At 39.4% G+C, this 16,580-nt stretch overlaps 1 protein-coding gene across 2 annotated transcripts in view; it reads right to left on the bottom strand.

Moving 5' to 3' along the window:
- Nucleotides 1–16,101, bottom strand: part of LOC115579751 (phospholipid-transporting ATPase ABCA1-like) — a 39,259-nt gene extending 23,158 nt beyond the window's left edge. For both annotated transcript variants that reach the window (XM_030413404.1, XM_030413414.1), the window contains exons 1-7: nt 15,878–16,101; nt 11,682–11,790; nt 9,973–10,066; nt 8,488–8,629; nt 8,161–8,279; nt 3,714–3,835; nt 1,449–1,640 (exon numbers count right to left, since the gene is read on the bottom strand). In XM_030413404.1, coding sequence (XP_030269264.1) covers nt 1,449–1,640; nt 3,714–3,835; nt 8,161–8,279; nt 8,488–8,629; nt 9,973–10,066; nt 11,682–11,747 — 735 coding nt within the window. In that variant the 5' untranslated portion in view covers nt 11,748–11,790; nt 15,878–16,101. The remainder of the gene's footprint in view (nt 1–1,448; nt 1,641–3,713; nt 3,836–8,160; nt 8,280–8,487; nt 8,630–9,972; nt 10,067–11,681; nt 11,791–15,877) is intronic.
- Between the last annotated feature and the right edge of the window lie 479 nt (nt 16,102–16,580).

Below are 16,580 nucleotides of genomic sequence, written 5' to 3'. Positions count from 1 at the left end.
CACACTATGCTTTCAGCTGCTGGAACGCCTGACACTCGATAAAGCACAGGTGTCGCTGAAGACAGAACAGCCGTCGAGGAAGAGAGAGAGATACTGTAACTTTCTAGTATGTTCACACTCTCGTTTTCTCAGTCGTCTGCCTCATTTTCTATTTACCATAACGATGTCTATTGCTCACTGTCTTACACAGACATGCACCCACACAGAGTAACCTTTGAGAGAAAGCTGAGTTGTATAAGAGTTCTTGCTCTCAGTTTAAACCTAATTTTTTTTACTTTTAGAGCGGAATTTCCATTCATGCTTCAAAGATTATCAAAATCTGGAGTTTTGCATGGAGAACAAGTGTTTTGAGGTGAATCAGGTCCATAGTTAGCAAGACAATGATTTCATTCTCATACCAAGAGACACGAAAGCAGCTTTTCTAATCTCTTATAATAGCGCAGCAAACACAGTGAGGCTCTGGGATGTAGAGCAGTGCTGACTTGACTTGTTCTTAAAGACACACTCTCTGTTTTTCTTCCTCTATAATCAGAACTACAGCGCACAATGTTTGTTTCACCTTTTGCCATCCTTTACCATCGTGACTCACATTATTGTCACGGGTTTTAGGGGAAGGGGGCAGGCTGTTCGGGAAGATAAGTTTGAGGAGAGGTGACACTGACAGGGAAAAGAGGCGATGAGAGAGGGAGGGAAAATGAGTACAAGAAAACAAGGGGAAAGTTTCATAGTAAGCACTAAAGACAAGGGATTTACTTCAAATGGGTGAATACGGGTGTCCGGCTCTGATTGTCAATTTCATGTCACACCTATACAACCAGTGAATACTCTTATCACATAACGTTAGTGTTTCTTTCAATGGCTCCCATTTAGCAGTCACAGTAAAATGACCTCCAAAGACAGTTACAACAAGTCTCTGAGGTGAAGAGGACCATGTAGATGTGGATCTGCATTTATATCTGTGTGTGCACTTCCATGATATCACATATTCTGTAAATACCCAAGTTGTTAAAAAGTTAAAAAATAGCGAAACCTCTCAGCGATTCTCATTATAAAACAGAGGAGAAAATCTGTTATTCTAAAACAATATGGTATGATCCCCAATTGACTGCAGTGAAGTAACACAGGTCAGAGATGTTATAATGTTTGTTCCATTGAAAACGGGAAGAGTTTGACTTCCTGGTCAAGTGGACAATATCCAGAGTTCTGATGAAACATTTCAGCAAAATTGTGAAACTGAATGGTCAACCTGACTGACTGGGAGGCCAACAGATTGATAAATCGATGTTCTCAGGTTTAATGTTACTGAGTAAAATGTCATCACCAACAAGGTACATGGCCAAAACTATGAAAATAAGATGAATGTTGTTATAAGTATTTGATTACTATTTGTCATCGGAATGTTAAAACTACAACTGGTCAACTGTGTTTGACTCAATGGATAAACTTACCCGAATTGGTTTGAGGAAATCCAAATTGGACAGGAAGTGGCTTTGCGCCTTGTTAAGCCAATCACTAGAGGACTTGCAGATAATTTCCTGAGTCAGTTGGGAGACGTTGCGGTCTGCAATGTGAACAAACTCCTCCAGGGGTGTGGAGTTACAGAGGTCTCTGAGATGGAAGCCGAAACCTTTAGTCAGCACCTGTGCAGAGAACAAAGACAGTGGTTTAGAAAAATTGGAGAAATAGGAAACACATGTGTACTACATGCCATGAACGGATAGACCAAGAGAAAAATATCCAGTGTGATTGATTGGGTTCAAAAAAGGGACTGATCTGCTTGTTTGACTTTAAAGCATAAAACAAAAGAACAGTTGGTCCTGCCAATAAATGTTTATAGAAGATCCAGTAAATTATTTATATTTCTCTTCTAAGAAACACTTGCTCACTTTGCCTTCGCAAGTAACATTGCATCAGTGTGTGGTGAGTAACACTGTTTCTTCACAGAGGTCCCTTGCTGGGGTTCTCAACTCTCTAAAGACTGTCATCTATCAGCTTAGAAACAGTCTTATCCCGACCATGAGAACAAAACAATGATTTTCGCAGAAAGATATTGCTGTGGGAGAGAAATGTTATGAATTTTAGGGCTGGGGCTAGCCAAGCCATTGTAATTTATCTCTTGATTCTCTTTCAATGTATCTCTTGATTCATTGTTTAATTACTAATTTTGGTTATTGTGTTTTAATCTTGTTTTTTTCTCTCATTAATTCATTTGTTATCTTATTTTGATAAGATACATTTAATTTTACTTATTTATTTTAATGGTGAGGTTCTCGATAAGCCCTCCTAGGGTTTCAAACCTCTCCAGCACTGATTAATTGTAGTTTATCATATATTATCTATTGTATATATATATATTTTTTCCTTTATGTGATATACTCTTTGTTTGTAATGTTTTATTAAAGTGCAAACAATACAACAAAAAACAAACAAAAAGGACATCTTCTAGAATGCTTTTGACAAAACACATAATAAAAGTAAAACTCTAGGTGCCGAGATTCATCTTTGTCGTTTAAAATAAAACTTCTCTCCTCTCATTTTTCATAGGGTTAAAGACAGTGTAGAGGAACCACAGCTTTGCACGTGCAAGCAAAGTAACAGAATGCTGTATCCTATGTCCCTGGACAGTGGCTTTGTGAGTGTGTGTGTGTGTGTGTGTGTGTGTGTGTGTGTGTGTGTGTGTGTGTGTGTGTGTGTGTGTGTGTGTCTGTATGTATGTAAACGGTGTGTGTTTGTGGGTGTGTGAGTGAGTGAGAAACAAAGACAGGGAGCACACTGACTTATCATCTAAATGTCCTTGACTAGTCTGTGTTATGCCATCATGTCTGTAGGACTACAAATTGTAAACACACACACATACACACACTTGGATAATCTTTTCATTGGGAAAAACATCAGGGCTTACAGCAGTGAGTTTGGAGGATTGGGAATAATGCGAATCGTTCCAGTGAAATCCAAAAATATTTTTTCCCTAAAGATATTTTTGTTTTAATGTATCTCACTGCTGTTATTCCATACAAGCTTCCGTTGATTTTCTCTCCTCTCCTTAAATAATGTTCCGAACATCCTTCCTGGACTAATGGATAGTCATCCTATCTGATCAATACATGTCTGAGAGAGACTGATGGGCAAGAACCGAATCAGATGGTGTACTGTGAATTTGTCTTTGAGCCTCTGTGTCTGCACGTGAGGAGAAATGGGGGCAGGGGGAGAGGGAGGGGAGGCAGGCATGTGACACCAGCCATCCAATCATATAGCGGGGATGATGTGGTGGGCTGGGTTGGGAGCTGTTGTTGAGGTGGGTAGCTGGCTCAGTCAATGTATGTGTGTGACATTGGGGCAGGGGGATGGATCATCACGTCATCATGAAAAAAAGAGAAAGACAAGAGAGACAGAGCAGAGGAGATAACAAGAAGAAGAACTTGATTTTCTTCTTGTGTGAAAGAAAAACACAAGGTAGAGGCAGCCAGGGTCTTTTGGTGCCCAACAGCTTCTATATCCCCCACCCACAGTGATCTTTCTGCTGGGTATTAAGGGCTTAGCTGTGCCACAGCAGAGTCCTATGGCCCAACAGATACTGTCAAGCCAAGGTCACTGGATTCATGCACAAGCACTGTGGGGGAGTGTGATTATCTCCACAAAACAACTTTAAACACATAACAATACTGTTCTGTTGTCTCCTTTGGTTCTGAGGGGCTATAATCATGATACTCGACCTTTTCCAGATTGACGTCAGCCTCCACGATCTGCTTCAGCGCGTGATGAGGAAGTGAGGCATTGTGGTGAAGGAAGTGGGACAGGGTTTCATCATCTCGCAAAAAGTCCTTCAGCTTGAAACCTAGAAAAAACATGGAAGCATTGACTCAACCAAGTGTGAAACATAAGATGCTTCTGAAAAAAAGACATGTTTATTCACTGGTTGATATTGATACCAGGATTCACAGCAGTGTTCACGGCGTTACATACAGTAAAATTCAATCTCTTTTCCACAATAAAATTGGGCTGTAAACCACTTTTTCATGCAATGACCATGTGAAACAAGCCATAAAATACATTCTGACAAGAAAAGTCCCAGATTTTCCTTGTCCTCAGTATTCCTCTTAAAATTCCTTAACAATACAGAAATTATACCCAGTGGAAATCCCCCGGAGCAAGAGCGCTATGATTTTAATGCTCAGTGACAACAACATGTTATATACCATGGATAAGTGGACTCAAACTGAGCTCATGAATATACATCACTTAATTAAAGGATTGTTTCCAAATCAAATGATATATTTGAATACTTCCCAAACACAGACACAGACTGTCCTGTCTGCATCCTGAGAACTTTTTGTACTTTGCTGCATTCTAAAAAGGTCAAACCCATTTCTGAAACTGGCCTGAGTCAGCTGTGTGGTACACACACACACACACACACACACACACACACACACACACACACACACACACACACACACACACACACACACACACACACACACACACACAGCTCACTTCTCCTCAGCTCTGGGTTTTGTTCTTAGTCGGGGTTACTACAGGGTGTTCCACTTTAGTCCAGATACTGATCTTCCTTTCTCCTCGCTCTCAAATTTTACCATCTCGACCTTTCACCTAGTTTTCTGTACCCTGAGTGGCTTTTTACCCATTTTTCTCCCCACTTGACTCGGGCTGAAACTACTTGCGAGGAATCATGCAAAGAGAACAGGAATAGCTCCTGTTGCCCTCGGGCTGCTGCTGCTCAGCATACTGTTATTTTGGTTATTAACATCTGTTAATATATCTGTTGTGTAACTACATACTTTTATGTTACCATGGCTTGATGCATCACATTTAACTTATTACCAAGATTAATTTTTTACAAAGTCTGTTGCCAGCTTTAAAAAAATGTATGTATTTTAAAATGTCTTCCTGCTTCCCTTTCCTCTAGTCCTCCCTTCATCTCCAGTAAATCTTTTTGTACTTTAAATCATTTATAGCTATCAGATGCCCTCCCTACACACACGCACACACACACACACACACACACACACAGGAAATACTTTGCTTTGACTGAACTGAACATCCCTTGGGAGGAAGTGAAAGAGAACAGTGTGTTTCTGTGTGTCGAGTGGGCACATGTGCAGTGTCACTGTTACATATATTACCATTCCTGCTTTCCATGGGCCTCTGTGCATGTAGTGTGTGTGTGCGCGCGCGTGTGTGTGTATGAATCATGCACCTGTGCCTGCAGATGCTCATGTGTGCTCTTAACTCTCAGAAGTGAACAACCAGGGAGTGCTAATAAGGTCTAATCAGTGTCCCAGTAGGAAGTCCCAGCTCCCATGGTGCATTGCAACCAAAGGCCCATGAGGACAGACAAAACTGGATGGAGCAAACTTGTTGAAACGGAAAATCTAGCAGGATTGTTTAGTCAACAAAATGTTTGTATATGTAATTTTACTTCCTTTTGCTATCTTAACTTTGTGTGTTTGTCTTTATTTGCACCGCTTAAGTGCTCTTAATCCCCTGAGTTATCAGGAACAATGTAATATGTAAGAAACTATGACTTATTTGATTATGTGTGCTTTTCCTATGTTGCAGCCAGATATGCAAGGGTGAGCCCTACATTAACACTAACATGTCTGTACATGCTCCAGGTGGTGCCTATCATGTTTGAAACCAGTGTCATCACCAGCCAAACTGGTCCACGAGCAGGCTGTGATCTGTTGAACCACATATTACCAAATCCATTCCCCTCCTTTCAGTATAGGAGCTGGTTTTACTGCTCAGGCAGGTTACGGTTAAAATCAAAGTTGAAGTAGCGATGTTGGTTAATGATAAGAAACTGTGTCCTTTCAAAGAGAGGGGTAAAAAATATGTGTGTGTGTGTGTGTGTGTGTGTGTGTGCACACCGAGCAAGCAAACTGGAATACTTTATGCATTTCAGAAAATGGCAGCACGGGTAAATTCAGTAGCCTCAATCTCAGACACATCACTTCTTTGAGTCAAATGGAGTCTTTTGAAGCAGCCAACCAGATTAAATATGATGGTGGTGAAAGGCTACAAATGTAAGAAGTTCTCCTCTATTATGCAAATCCACTTTCAGCTTCACTTTTGTCATGACAGGTAGGAAGATAAGAAAAAAGCCTGTGGCATATGAAAAAATTGAGACTGATGATCAGAATGTATTTATCTGTTTGGTACTTTGATAATCTTTCTCATCTGAAAAATGTTGCATTACTCAGTTCTTAAAATTTCTACCTTTCATCTATCTGCCATGTGATCCTGCACTGCATCTGGAATGGAAATGCATTAGATCTGATTATATAAATATACATATCCTGCAGGGATCCTATCAGGAAAAAAGCTAATTCTTCTCCCTGGTCCCTCACAGTTTCCCCTTCACTGTCAGTGTAAATCTCATTCGCTGACCCCGCCAGTTGCTGAATTATTAACTGCCACGTGAGGCTCCACCATCAGCTCTTTGATCCGTGCTGTTATCATCATCACTCTGCTTTAGCAACACTGTTTACCTTCTCCTGCATCCTACATGATGGTACAGTGTGATATTGTTGCATTCCTTCACGTGGACTGAAGACCATTCAATGTGGAATACAGGATTGAGCACTCTCAGACCGCTGTGCTTTTCTAAAGTGCACTTAAGCACTGAAGTTTAAAATAACAAACGAGCCAAAAAGGAAACAAAAATCAATGCAGAGCCCTGGCTCTGCTCATTCCAGTCGAAATATAATAAACCACTGTGAGTAGTTAAGGTGAAAATCTATTACTGGGCTAAACTTCTAACAAGATGACAGGGATATAACCAAAAAGAGAAGAGGATTCTTCAAATTAGAAATGAACACTTTTTTTGTCATTTGCTCTGACATGTAATCTCTCCTTTTTACAGGCCATCCTATGCTTTGCAGGGCGATTGCATAACATACTGTACCTCTGGGCTAAGAGAGCAGACGGCAGCCAAAACAACAAGAAGCTTGATTGTTCTGCTTTGTTGCATAATTTCTGATGGTACACTTTGCTCAATTTACCCACATTGGGAACTGATGTGAAACCAACCAAACCCCTTTTTTATGGAAAATATATATCAGCAGCTGAACCCAAATGAAAAAAATCTCTATGTGTTTGTGTGACTCCTGCTCAAGTAAAGTAAAGTAGGTGCAGAGTTCAACATAGCCCTCTTTCCTATTTGCAGGTTGCTTTTGACCAACTCAGCACAGTCGAGTCAACAACAAGACGTTATTTTAGAAAGATGACCTTTCTCTGCTCTTGACAGCCAGGGTCATGACGATCAATCTCTCCCTCTAGCTCTTAAATTTAAAGATGATTATTAAATGGATTGACAAAAAAAATTGGACAGCAAAACAGCTTGACCTTATCACATCTGTGATCTGTTCCTGCAGGGATGGTTCAACGATTGCCAGGGTGGAGCACAATTTTCTGTTTTTCCTGTCTTATACCACAACTGGCATGTAATAAAGGCGGGGCATAACGCCCAAAGGCCTTTGGGAGCTGGGCCCACCATGGCTGGCAGGCAGTGATAAGGAAGGGGGACGTCACACTCTCTACACTGCTCTGAAGACTTCAGCTGTTTTAGATGCTACACTGCAAAAGTGACCTTTTTAATTTTTTGATCTGCAATGATTTAAGCTTCATTTACATTGGGATTTTTGAAAGCATGCCTCAATCTTTCTTTTTACTCCATATCTAAAGAGATTATAGCTACAGCGGAAATTAGTATGTTTCAATTAACAAATTGTTAAAATCTACATTTTGGCAAAAGTCGGGGCTCTTAGGTGATTATAAACACTGTTTTGGAATATTTCAAAAGCTAATAAATAACACATTTTACATGTTTCCAGTAATGGGATAAAATATACTTGTCAAGCTTACACATTATACATGTTGCTTTTTTGGGGAAATAGCATGTTGTGATAAACACAAATATTTCCCAAGCTGAAGCTTAGAAGCATTACCAGCAACGTGTGAATAAAATGTAGGTGTGAGTCACTGCATAAGCAGTTGTGTAGGAGTGTTCCATTCTGTTTATGTGAGCAAGAAAATGGATGACTGGGTGATCAATGTGAATGGGTGGGTGACTGAACTGATCAATCAGTTGGTCATTCAAGAGATTTACATAACAGACATGAAAGGTATGTTCCTTACGAGCAGTGTTCTTCTGCAGCTTCCCAAGGGCCCTCAACAGGCCTTTGTAGCCCTCGTAGCTTTTGTCATTCTGGGTATACACCAGGATCTTCTTGACATCAATGAACAGACGGGAGATTCTGGTGTTGTTCGCAGGGAGAAAGGGAGACTAAATTAGACACATCTCTTGAGAATTTAAGACCTAAGATGAGCTCTCAATGTTAATAAGATTGGAAAACATGAATACAAAATTACACAAAACTCATTTGTGGAAAGAGTTGAATTAGTGCTTTCATTAAAAGATTAAACTACTACTTGCTTAATCAGCACGAGGGTCATGTTACTTACATAGAGTCATTGAAGTTTCCCACCACCCCAGGACTCTCGCCAGGCGTAGGATTACGGAAGCAGGGGTTGTTGGCATTACAGACGATGCCTTGTACCCAGGGAAGGGTACCTGCTGAGGGCATGGCCTTGTTGGGGAAATGGCCTGGAAAGGAAAGGGACAGCATACACTTATTATGATTAATTTTAGATTTGGACTTAAATATCAGTAAAAACAGAAAATGACATAATTGGGCCTCTCTGGAGAAAAGTGATACTTGTTTTACAGATACTTGTTATTTTTGCTAATCTGTCAATCCCACCTAGTGCAGAGGACTGTTTCAGTTACTAGATGTTTAATTGGTTGCCTCATCAACAAACCTAAACCCTGAAACAGTATGAACTTTTATGTAAATAATTACCTCTCTGTTATACCAACATCTAAGAGCCCCTTTGGTTAAGCTATTGCTAAATGTGTTGAACATTTGCAGAACTGGGAGCTTTCCAAAAGATGTGTGTTATGACATTGACAGGATTTATAACTTATAAACTTATATATAACCAATGCAGACTACAACAGATAAACCACTGCCACTGCCTTTGGAATCAGCTTTATAAAGCACTGACATTATCTTTACAATTGTTTGTCCTCTTATCTGCTGACTTTACTGCTACTGCTGTGATCTACTGAGGTTAACGAGCTATTATACTGAAAAGATAAGTACGGGGGGGGGGGGGGGGGGGAGTCAGGAGGTTGACCCATTTTGGGGGGTTTACTGGGTTAACTTGGTAAAAACTGTCTTGTGATTCACTGTCATTTGCTTTCGCTCCAAATAAGGGATCTACTTTGGTGGTAAACAAAACCCTTACATGCCAACTCATAATGATTATACTTGACACTTGATTCGTCCAAAAGCAGGTGCATGTAAGTAACACCAATTTTATGTCTTTTCCATTCAATAGGTCGAACCCAACTGAAAATCTAACTTTACATAACGATACCAGTAGGATTTCAACAACTACCTCAATTGGAAACTATTTTTCCGGTAACTGTTCTCCTTCCTTAAAGTGCTTTCAACCAGTGATAATCTTATTGAGTTGAAATGTGGTCAAAGTTGTGAAACCAGTTCTGCTGACGAATTAGATTGCAATTCCCTTTTCCAGGAGTTAAAGGTCCTCTGACATGTTCACACAGTGCAGACAAATATTGACAAATCCAAAAGATCCTTATATGAGGATAACACAGAAACCTTGGATGAGGGACATGTTGATCTTACCAGGAACTAAGAGTCAAACACCCTATAAAAACAGACAATTTCTGTAGAACAGTGTTTGAGGTAAATATAAATTAACATCAATACTCCTTAGTATGAAAAATCATAAATTATTTTCCTTGCGCAGCATTTGCATATCTAATTACCCTAAACTTCATATTGTTTAAATCTGAAAGTCTCAAAAAAAGCTTTCATAATGTGACCCCCCTCCCACAGTCTCTCCCTGTCTGCTTACATTCATGTTGCTCATAGGGTGGATAATGTATTCTGACTGAGATCAGGATGAAGAAGATGAAAAGGGGCCAGATGATCTCAATCAGCAGCTGGATCTAAGAAAGGAAGACAAAAAAGAATGGTGACATACGTTAATCAAGCAAATACAGGAAGAATGAATAAAAACAAGTGACAAGTTTTGCAGTTTTTGCATATTTTTCAGTTCAAATAAGGTAATCGTTATTGCTTTAGAAATGATGTGTGTGTATGTGTGTGAGGAGGGGGTTGTCAGCTGTTGTCTTTTGTTAACAGTAATCCCACCATGAGTCTGGGAAGAGTATATGGGTTAATAAGGGGGGACAGAGCGAGACAGAGAGATAGAGGTCTGTGGGGTTTAGTGGACTATGAGTTTGTCCATCTGTACCATATGGCCCCTCTACTCAGCTGTCTGTGTCTCAGCCTTAACCAGCATTACAGACATGCAGTGTGAGGATAAAGAATAAAGACATAGAAAACGCACTGCATCCCTCTGTTGGAAGTAATTAGACTGATTGTCAAGCAGCCCTTGCTGTCACTTTGAGGAGAGGTTTCTGCTTGATGGTCAAATGGCTTAATTGTGTGCAGATGAGCCTCGTCACGTATAAAGCATACACTGTGCTCCAGCTTGGAACTGAATTTGATTTACATAACTTTGAGTGTGTGGGCATCAACCAGCACAAGATGGTAACTGGACAATGGACTTGACATGTAAATGTGTCATCATCACATCGTTGACTGACTCACTGTAATCTGTAAACTATAATGCTTTTCAGTCCAAACTGCCCAGAGGAGAATTACATCATTTCCATTGTTGTGAGCTACATATGTACTGGAACCATAAAAAGAAACTTCTAAAAAGCCTGTGTAACGCCCTCGTGGCTAGTCATGTGACGCTGGAAAAATCAACTCTGCGAATCCACAAAAATTGTGCCTGAGACAAAGTATTCAGGGGAAGTTTTCCTTAAGGAAACACACCCCTCCATTTTGTTTTTTAGTCTTTGTTAGTATGACTGAAAATGTCCTCCACCTTCCACCTTGCTTGCATTATTAGGACAGTTAACACAAAGAAGTAAAACATGTATTAATAATTCTGTTTAGCAGCATGTATAACTAAATACTTCTGTGTACCTGGACTTGTAAAAGAAAAATGTTACTTAAATATATGTGCCAATAGGGCTGCACAATATGGTACAAAAATGTACATTGTGATAATTTTGATAGAGACTACAACTGCAATATGATTCACAGTGAGTGGGAAAGGTTATTTCTATACCACAATTCTCATTTTCACTGATTTTATTATAATTATCATTATAAATATTCAAATCATGATTTCATGGCATTTGTTAGGGGTGTACCAAACCATAATGTTTTCTTAAATCTGAAGAAGATTTGTAGACCACGGCATCTCTGTAGCGCTACAGTGCTTCATAATAAGGCTGCTTTTTTATATTCTACCCTTATCAAATAGTAGCCTCTGTAATTTGGAGATTTCATTTGATAATATTGCAATTATGATAATATTTTGATTACTTGTGCAACCCTAAGTGCTAGGTAAGATCATTAGGAATGGAAAACACATTTTTAAGTGAATAGAAGACGATTAAAAAATAAAACAAATAGCTGGATAGATATTTTACTGTGGACTGCCCTGTGGACTATGAGACAGTAATTTGAAACATTGATACTTACAGTCTGTCTCCGTCGGTAGGTAAAGTTCTTCCAAAGCAGTAAACCCAGTTGAGTGGAGACTGACATGTTGACGTCTTCCCAACCTCAATGAGCCCTCTCCTGCTCCTCACTGTGAACCCAAAAAGACGAAAAGAGATAATCAACCACTGAAATCATGCACAACAGATAAAACTACTGCTCACACAGTCAAGAACAAACACCTTATTCGCTCTGTAAAAAGACTACATGTTAATCAAAGACTTTATATCCAGCACATATTAATGCACAAAACTGATGTGGAAACAGAACAGAAAGTTGTTACAGAAGAATACCATCACCAAATACATGCAACTGTGCCAAATATGGCTTTAACACCCAGGTGATTATGCCAAAATACGGCGTAAACAGCAATGTAGAGTCAAAAGAAACATTTTCTTTGAAAAAAACACAAAAAAACACAAAAACAAAAATCCTCAAGGAAAAAAATCAAACAGGAGCACGACAAACATTACCTGGCTGCGTAATATTATTATATCATATATACAAAGAAGGACTGCTAACAAAAGATTCACCTATTGTATAAAACTGTTTCACTCTGAAACGCAGCACAGCCAAAAGTACAGCAACGCTCAGCAAATGGAAGTTAGCTGATGACTGAGAAAAGCTGCTAGCCACTGGAGATTCAGGTCCGCCTGATGTAGACTCATCCGTCCAAAGGTCAAGCTACAGTTCAACTGGGTGGACGAGTGGGTGGTGGGCAGTTTGCATGTGGTGAAAGTAGTCACAAATCCCTTTGTCATCACTATTTTCATCCTGTTAACACCTCAGTATCTCGCACAACAGTAAATTTGATCACTTTGGTCTCATGCAGCCCCATTGTTCAATCTACTCACTACTACTCACTACTCACTGATCAAATAGAAATAGTGGGTTTGTAAAGTAAGTAAATAAACTGACATACTCGACACTGAAGCCCAGTGTCGAGTATATCAGATCAACTAAATTCAGCCTGTATGAAAACCTGTGTGTGGTGCACACAATTTCATGCCTATTTGTTTATTCTATTTGTGGATTCAAAAGTCCATTGACTCATGTTACAACATGCTTGGATCGGACCATCATTTGGACGAAATACTAAGAGGTGAAGTCCAAAGTACACAAAATATATCTGGCAGTTCTGTGATTTTCTTTTATTTTGTAGAGATTGCTTAGTCAAATCTAAGAAAACAAGAAGTTTGTTGCAATCCTGTTTAATGAGACAGACCGAGAGACATCAAGAATTAAAATCATGTCAGCCACTCAAGACTGTGACCCTTAAATCCTTCAGTAAGGTTTTCATGATGTACAGCATTTGAGGAAAATATAGTTTGGGTTCCTGGATTAATGCAATCTAAAAAATAGACTTAAAGAATAGACTTTGTATAGCTAATGACGAACATTTAACAAACTTCATGTTTGCAAAGAATTAATTAGGGTGCAGTGAGTACATCAATGTTCTAAATACATTCTGTATTTCACATGTATTAGCATTATTATAGCTGTTATTTTTTGTGGTTTGTTATGGAAGACAAAGGCTTAAGAATGTCCTTTATACAGAACAAAGGTAAGTGGTCAGCCACATCACAAGTACAGAGTGATGATCAAACATGATCTTCAAGTCCAGTCATTAATCCAGTTTTCTGAGGTCTTAAACCACATTTTTTCTAATCACAATGACACATTAATCACATCTGACCACGTCAGCCGTATCCACTTACTAAGAGGCTGAAACAAAATCACAGCATCACTACCAGAATATAGGCCTTCTAGCACTAAATCATTTCAAGGGGGGATGACCACTAAGACAACACAGATGTCTACGACATTTTACTTTCTCTGCCAGTAACTCAGCGGCATTACACAAATTTTCCACAGTTACATGCAACTGGCTGTATTAAGCAAATCCTCCGGAATGTATGAAATGTCGCAATAAAAAACTAACAGGAACTTTGGGATCAACAAACAACACAGTGACCCAGGTACAATATCTGCTATCCTAAGGGTACATCTGTTTTCTCTCCATGAGTCACTTGATTTAAACGCAGCACTCATGGCACATATTTAACTGCTTCATCGACAAACAATGTAAAATACCTGCTGCAGACTTACTGAAAGAGACACAATAAGAAGAAACAGATGTACACCGGAAACACACGTGAACATTTGATTGATGAAAAAAGCAGATAAGCCGATTAAACAAGGACACAATATGAAACTCTTCAACAACCCTGGAAACTACATTAATGCCTATATTTCTTAGACAGTAAGGTCGGTGAACATTTTCTTGTCTTTTACAGAAGAGTTCAAATGTGCTCTGAAATATCTTCCACTACACTACTACACATATCCTATAAAATAATGCGCTGAAAAACACCATATCATCTTGTGCTCTGCAATGTTTCTGTGTGTGTGTGTGGGTGGACAACAGTGTATACAATTTACACCTTCGTCACATTTGGCACACAGTGAATGGATGGGATGGATTTTTCCCTTCTTTCCTCCTAATTATATCCCGATTTATGACTACTGAACGACAAAAAACTAAAACAAATTGTGGCTCTTTAAACCTTGAACCTCCATTTGAGGATTTATATCTTTTCGAAGCAACACGTTTACATGTTTATTGCCAATCACATGACTTGATTTCATTAACTTGCATTAGCTTTGTTCCCCGTTAGCTTTCGGTTTGCAGATTATACAATCATAGATCTGGTCGTTTTTCGTTCTTCGGTCGAGTTTATCCTACGTGAACTGTCTAGTTTTGATAAACACGGAGGTTCAAAGAACAGCGTATGAAGACCGGAGAGAGGCTGAGCAGCCAAATGGTGCAGAGCCAGGGCGCCTCTAGTGGCACAAAAAAAATCTCATTTTTTAATACTTGTTTACCATCAATCCTCGCTCACGTGTTATAACGCACTCAAACAGGATTTGTTTTTTCCTCTCGACTCTATTGTCTTCATTCTTTTCCGAACACATTTGACAAATCATTGAGAAAATCTACCAAAACTACTCAAAATGAAGATTAGCAAAGATTCATTTGCGCTTTTGTGAAAAGAGGCGATTTAAGAGCGTCGATGCTCTGCAAAACACATTTTTGCTTCCTCAAACCACGAATGAGAGCAGAAAGCAAATGCATTTCATCGACGCTGCACCATCACTGCACGCATGTACGTTCACGAAAAGCACTAAAAGAGTACATTACAGTGCTGACAACACATTGAGAGAGAAAAAAAGAAAGAAAAAAAGAGGCTGGAATGAAAAATAAGATTCTGTTAATTGTCATACGGGGACATCTTTCCCTCTGTGACTCAATGTAAACATTAGCACAGACTGGGAGAGTTAATCGTCGTTTGACTGACTTATGTACTTTAGTTTCATTGTTCTCCTGAAATAAGGTTACTGTCGGTCACTAATCTGCGCGATGCTGGTCCACGGCAGCGTCAAGCTAGCCAAAATGAGACTACGAGTAAGGTAGAGGTGCTTTCAGCATTAAGCTGCAGCAAATGTGACTACAAATGCAACAGTGGTTGCCATTAGGACCACAAAATATGCCCTTTTGTAGCCTTAAAAAAACAACTGTGGCGATTTAGAATGAAGCTCACTAATAGCTAAAGTCCACATTTGCTCTCTATTTGCCCAATTCCTCTGTAGAGACAATATTTAATATGAAATAAAAACGCTGCCACGGGGATGCTTTTATTTTGAAAATATATCATCGGAAGCTCTGTGTTTGCTCTAGCTAGCTTAACGCTGGTCCTCGTCTCGGTCGAAAAGATGATGATATACCATATCGTGAAAGAGTAAAAAAACAGCAAATGGGATACATGTCATTTAAGCCAAACAACGGCATTGTCTTTCATGAACAAACGTCCATTCAACGCATTGCAACTCTTGTTTAATTTAGCGACGTTAAAATGGAGAAAACTCGGCAAACAGTTTTCAAGCAGCAATAAGCATTCAAGACAAAAAAAGATTGTGGTTTTTGAGGGTTAGGGTTAAATTCGAGTCAAGTCAAGTCAGTAAATTAAGCTGACATCAAATGTAGAAATGTTAATATAAACATTTGATTTAACCGTTACAATAGGATACATCTCTTTGTTGATCCAACAAAGGAACTCACAACCCCCCCCCCCCCCCCCCCAACTCCCTGCCAATAAAAGAAAAAACTCCAAACTCACCAGCCAATCTTGAACGTCTGAATATCCACTCTTTCCCTTCTCATAAAGTGAATTCCCTTGTCCAAAACAAGTTATAACGGGAAAGTAAACTGCACTCCTCTACTGTTGCTGTCCTCCGTTCCTCTGAGTCTCAGTGTCTGACAAAACAGTTTTTTCCTCCAGCAGGGTTTTATACGGCTGCTCGCTGCGCAGCGGAGCGGCGGCAGAGGTAACTAACGGTCACCATTTGATGCTGCGCCATATAAGGCAAGCACGTGCGGAGTCAAAACATCTCTTAAAGGGCCAGCGACACCTCGGCGCCTCCTCGATGCACGGTGCTGCTTTTCAATTACTGCCAAGCTCAAGATGAGTGCAGGGAAAATATTCAATTAGGCTACTACTACATGGGCTATTTTTAGGCTAGGTCTAAAGCTACCTGAAGTAGGCTAACCTATAAGAGAAATCATTATCAAGTTATAGTATAGAAGAAGTATATAAAAGTTATAGTATAGTTTAGTATACTTATATATATAGTTGATTGTCTATTTCTGTAGTGAAGCAGTCATGCCAGTTACAACACACACACACACACACACACACACATACATATACCTGCTTGCAAATATAAAAGGGAATAAGGAACATTTGATATCGGGAAAGGAACACAGTGAATAAGAAATAATGGAAATGAATTGGAAGATGAAAAAAACATTTAAAAAATAAT

This window comes from Sparus aurata, chromosome 1 (genome assembly GCF_900880675.1).
Source record: "Sparus aurata chromosome 1, fSpaAur1.1, whole genome shotgun sequence".
NCBI classification, from domain to species: Eukaryota; Metazoa; Chordata; class Actinopteri; order Spariformes; family Sparidae; genus Sparus; species Sparus aurata.
This window is presented reverse-complemented; position numbering and strand designations above follow the sequence as displayed.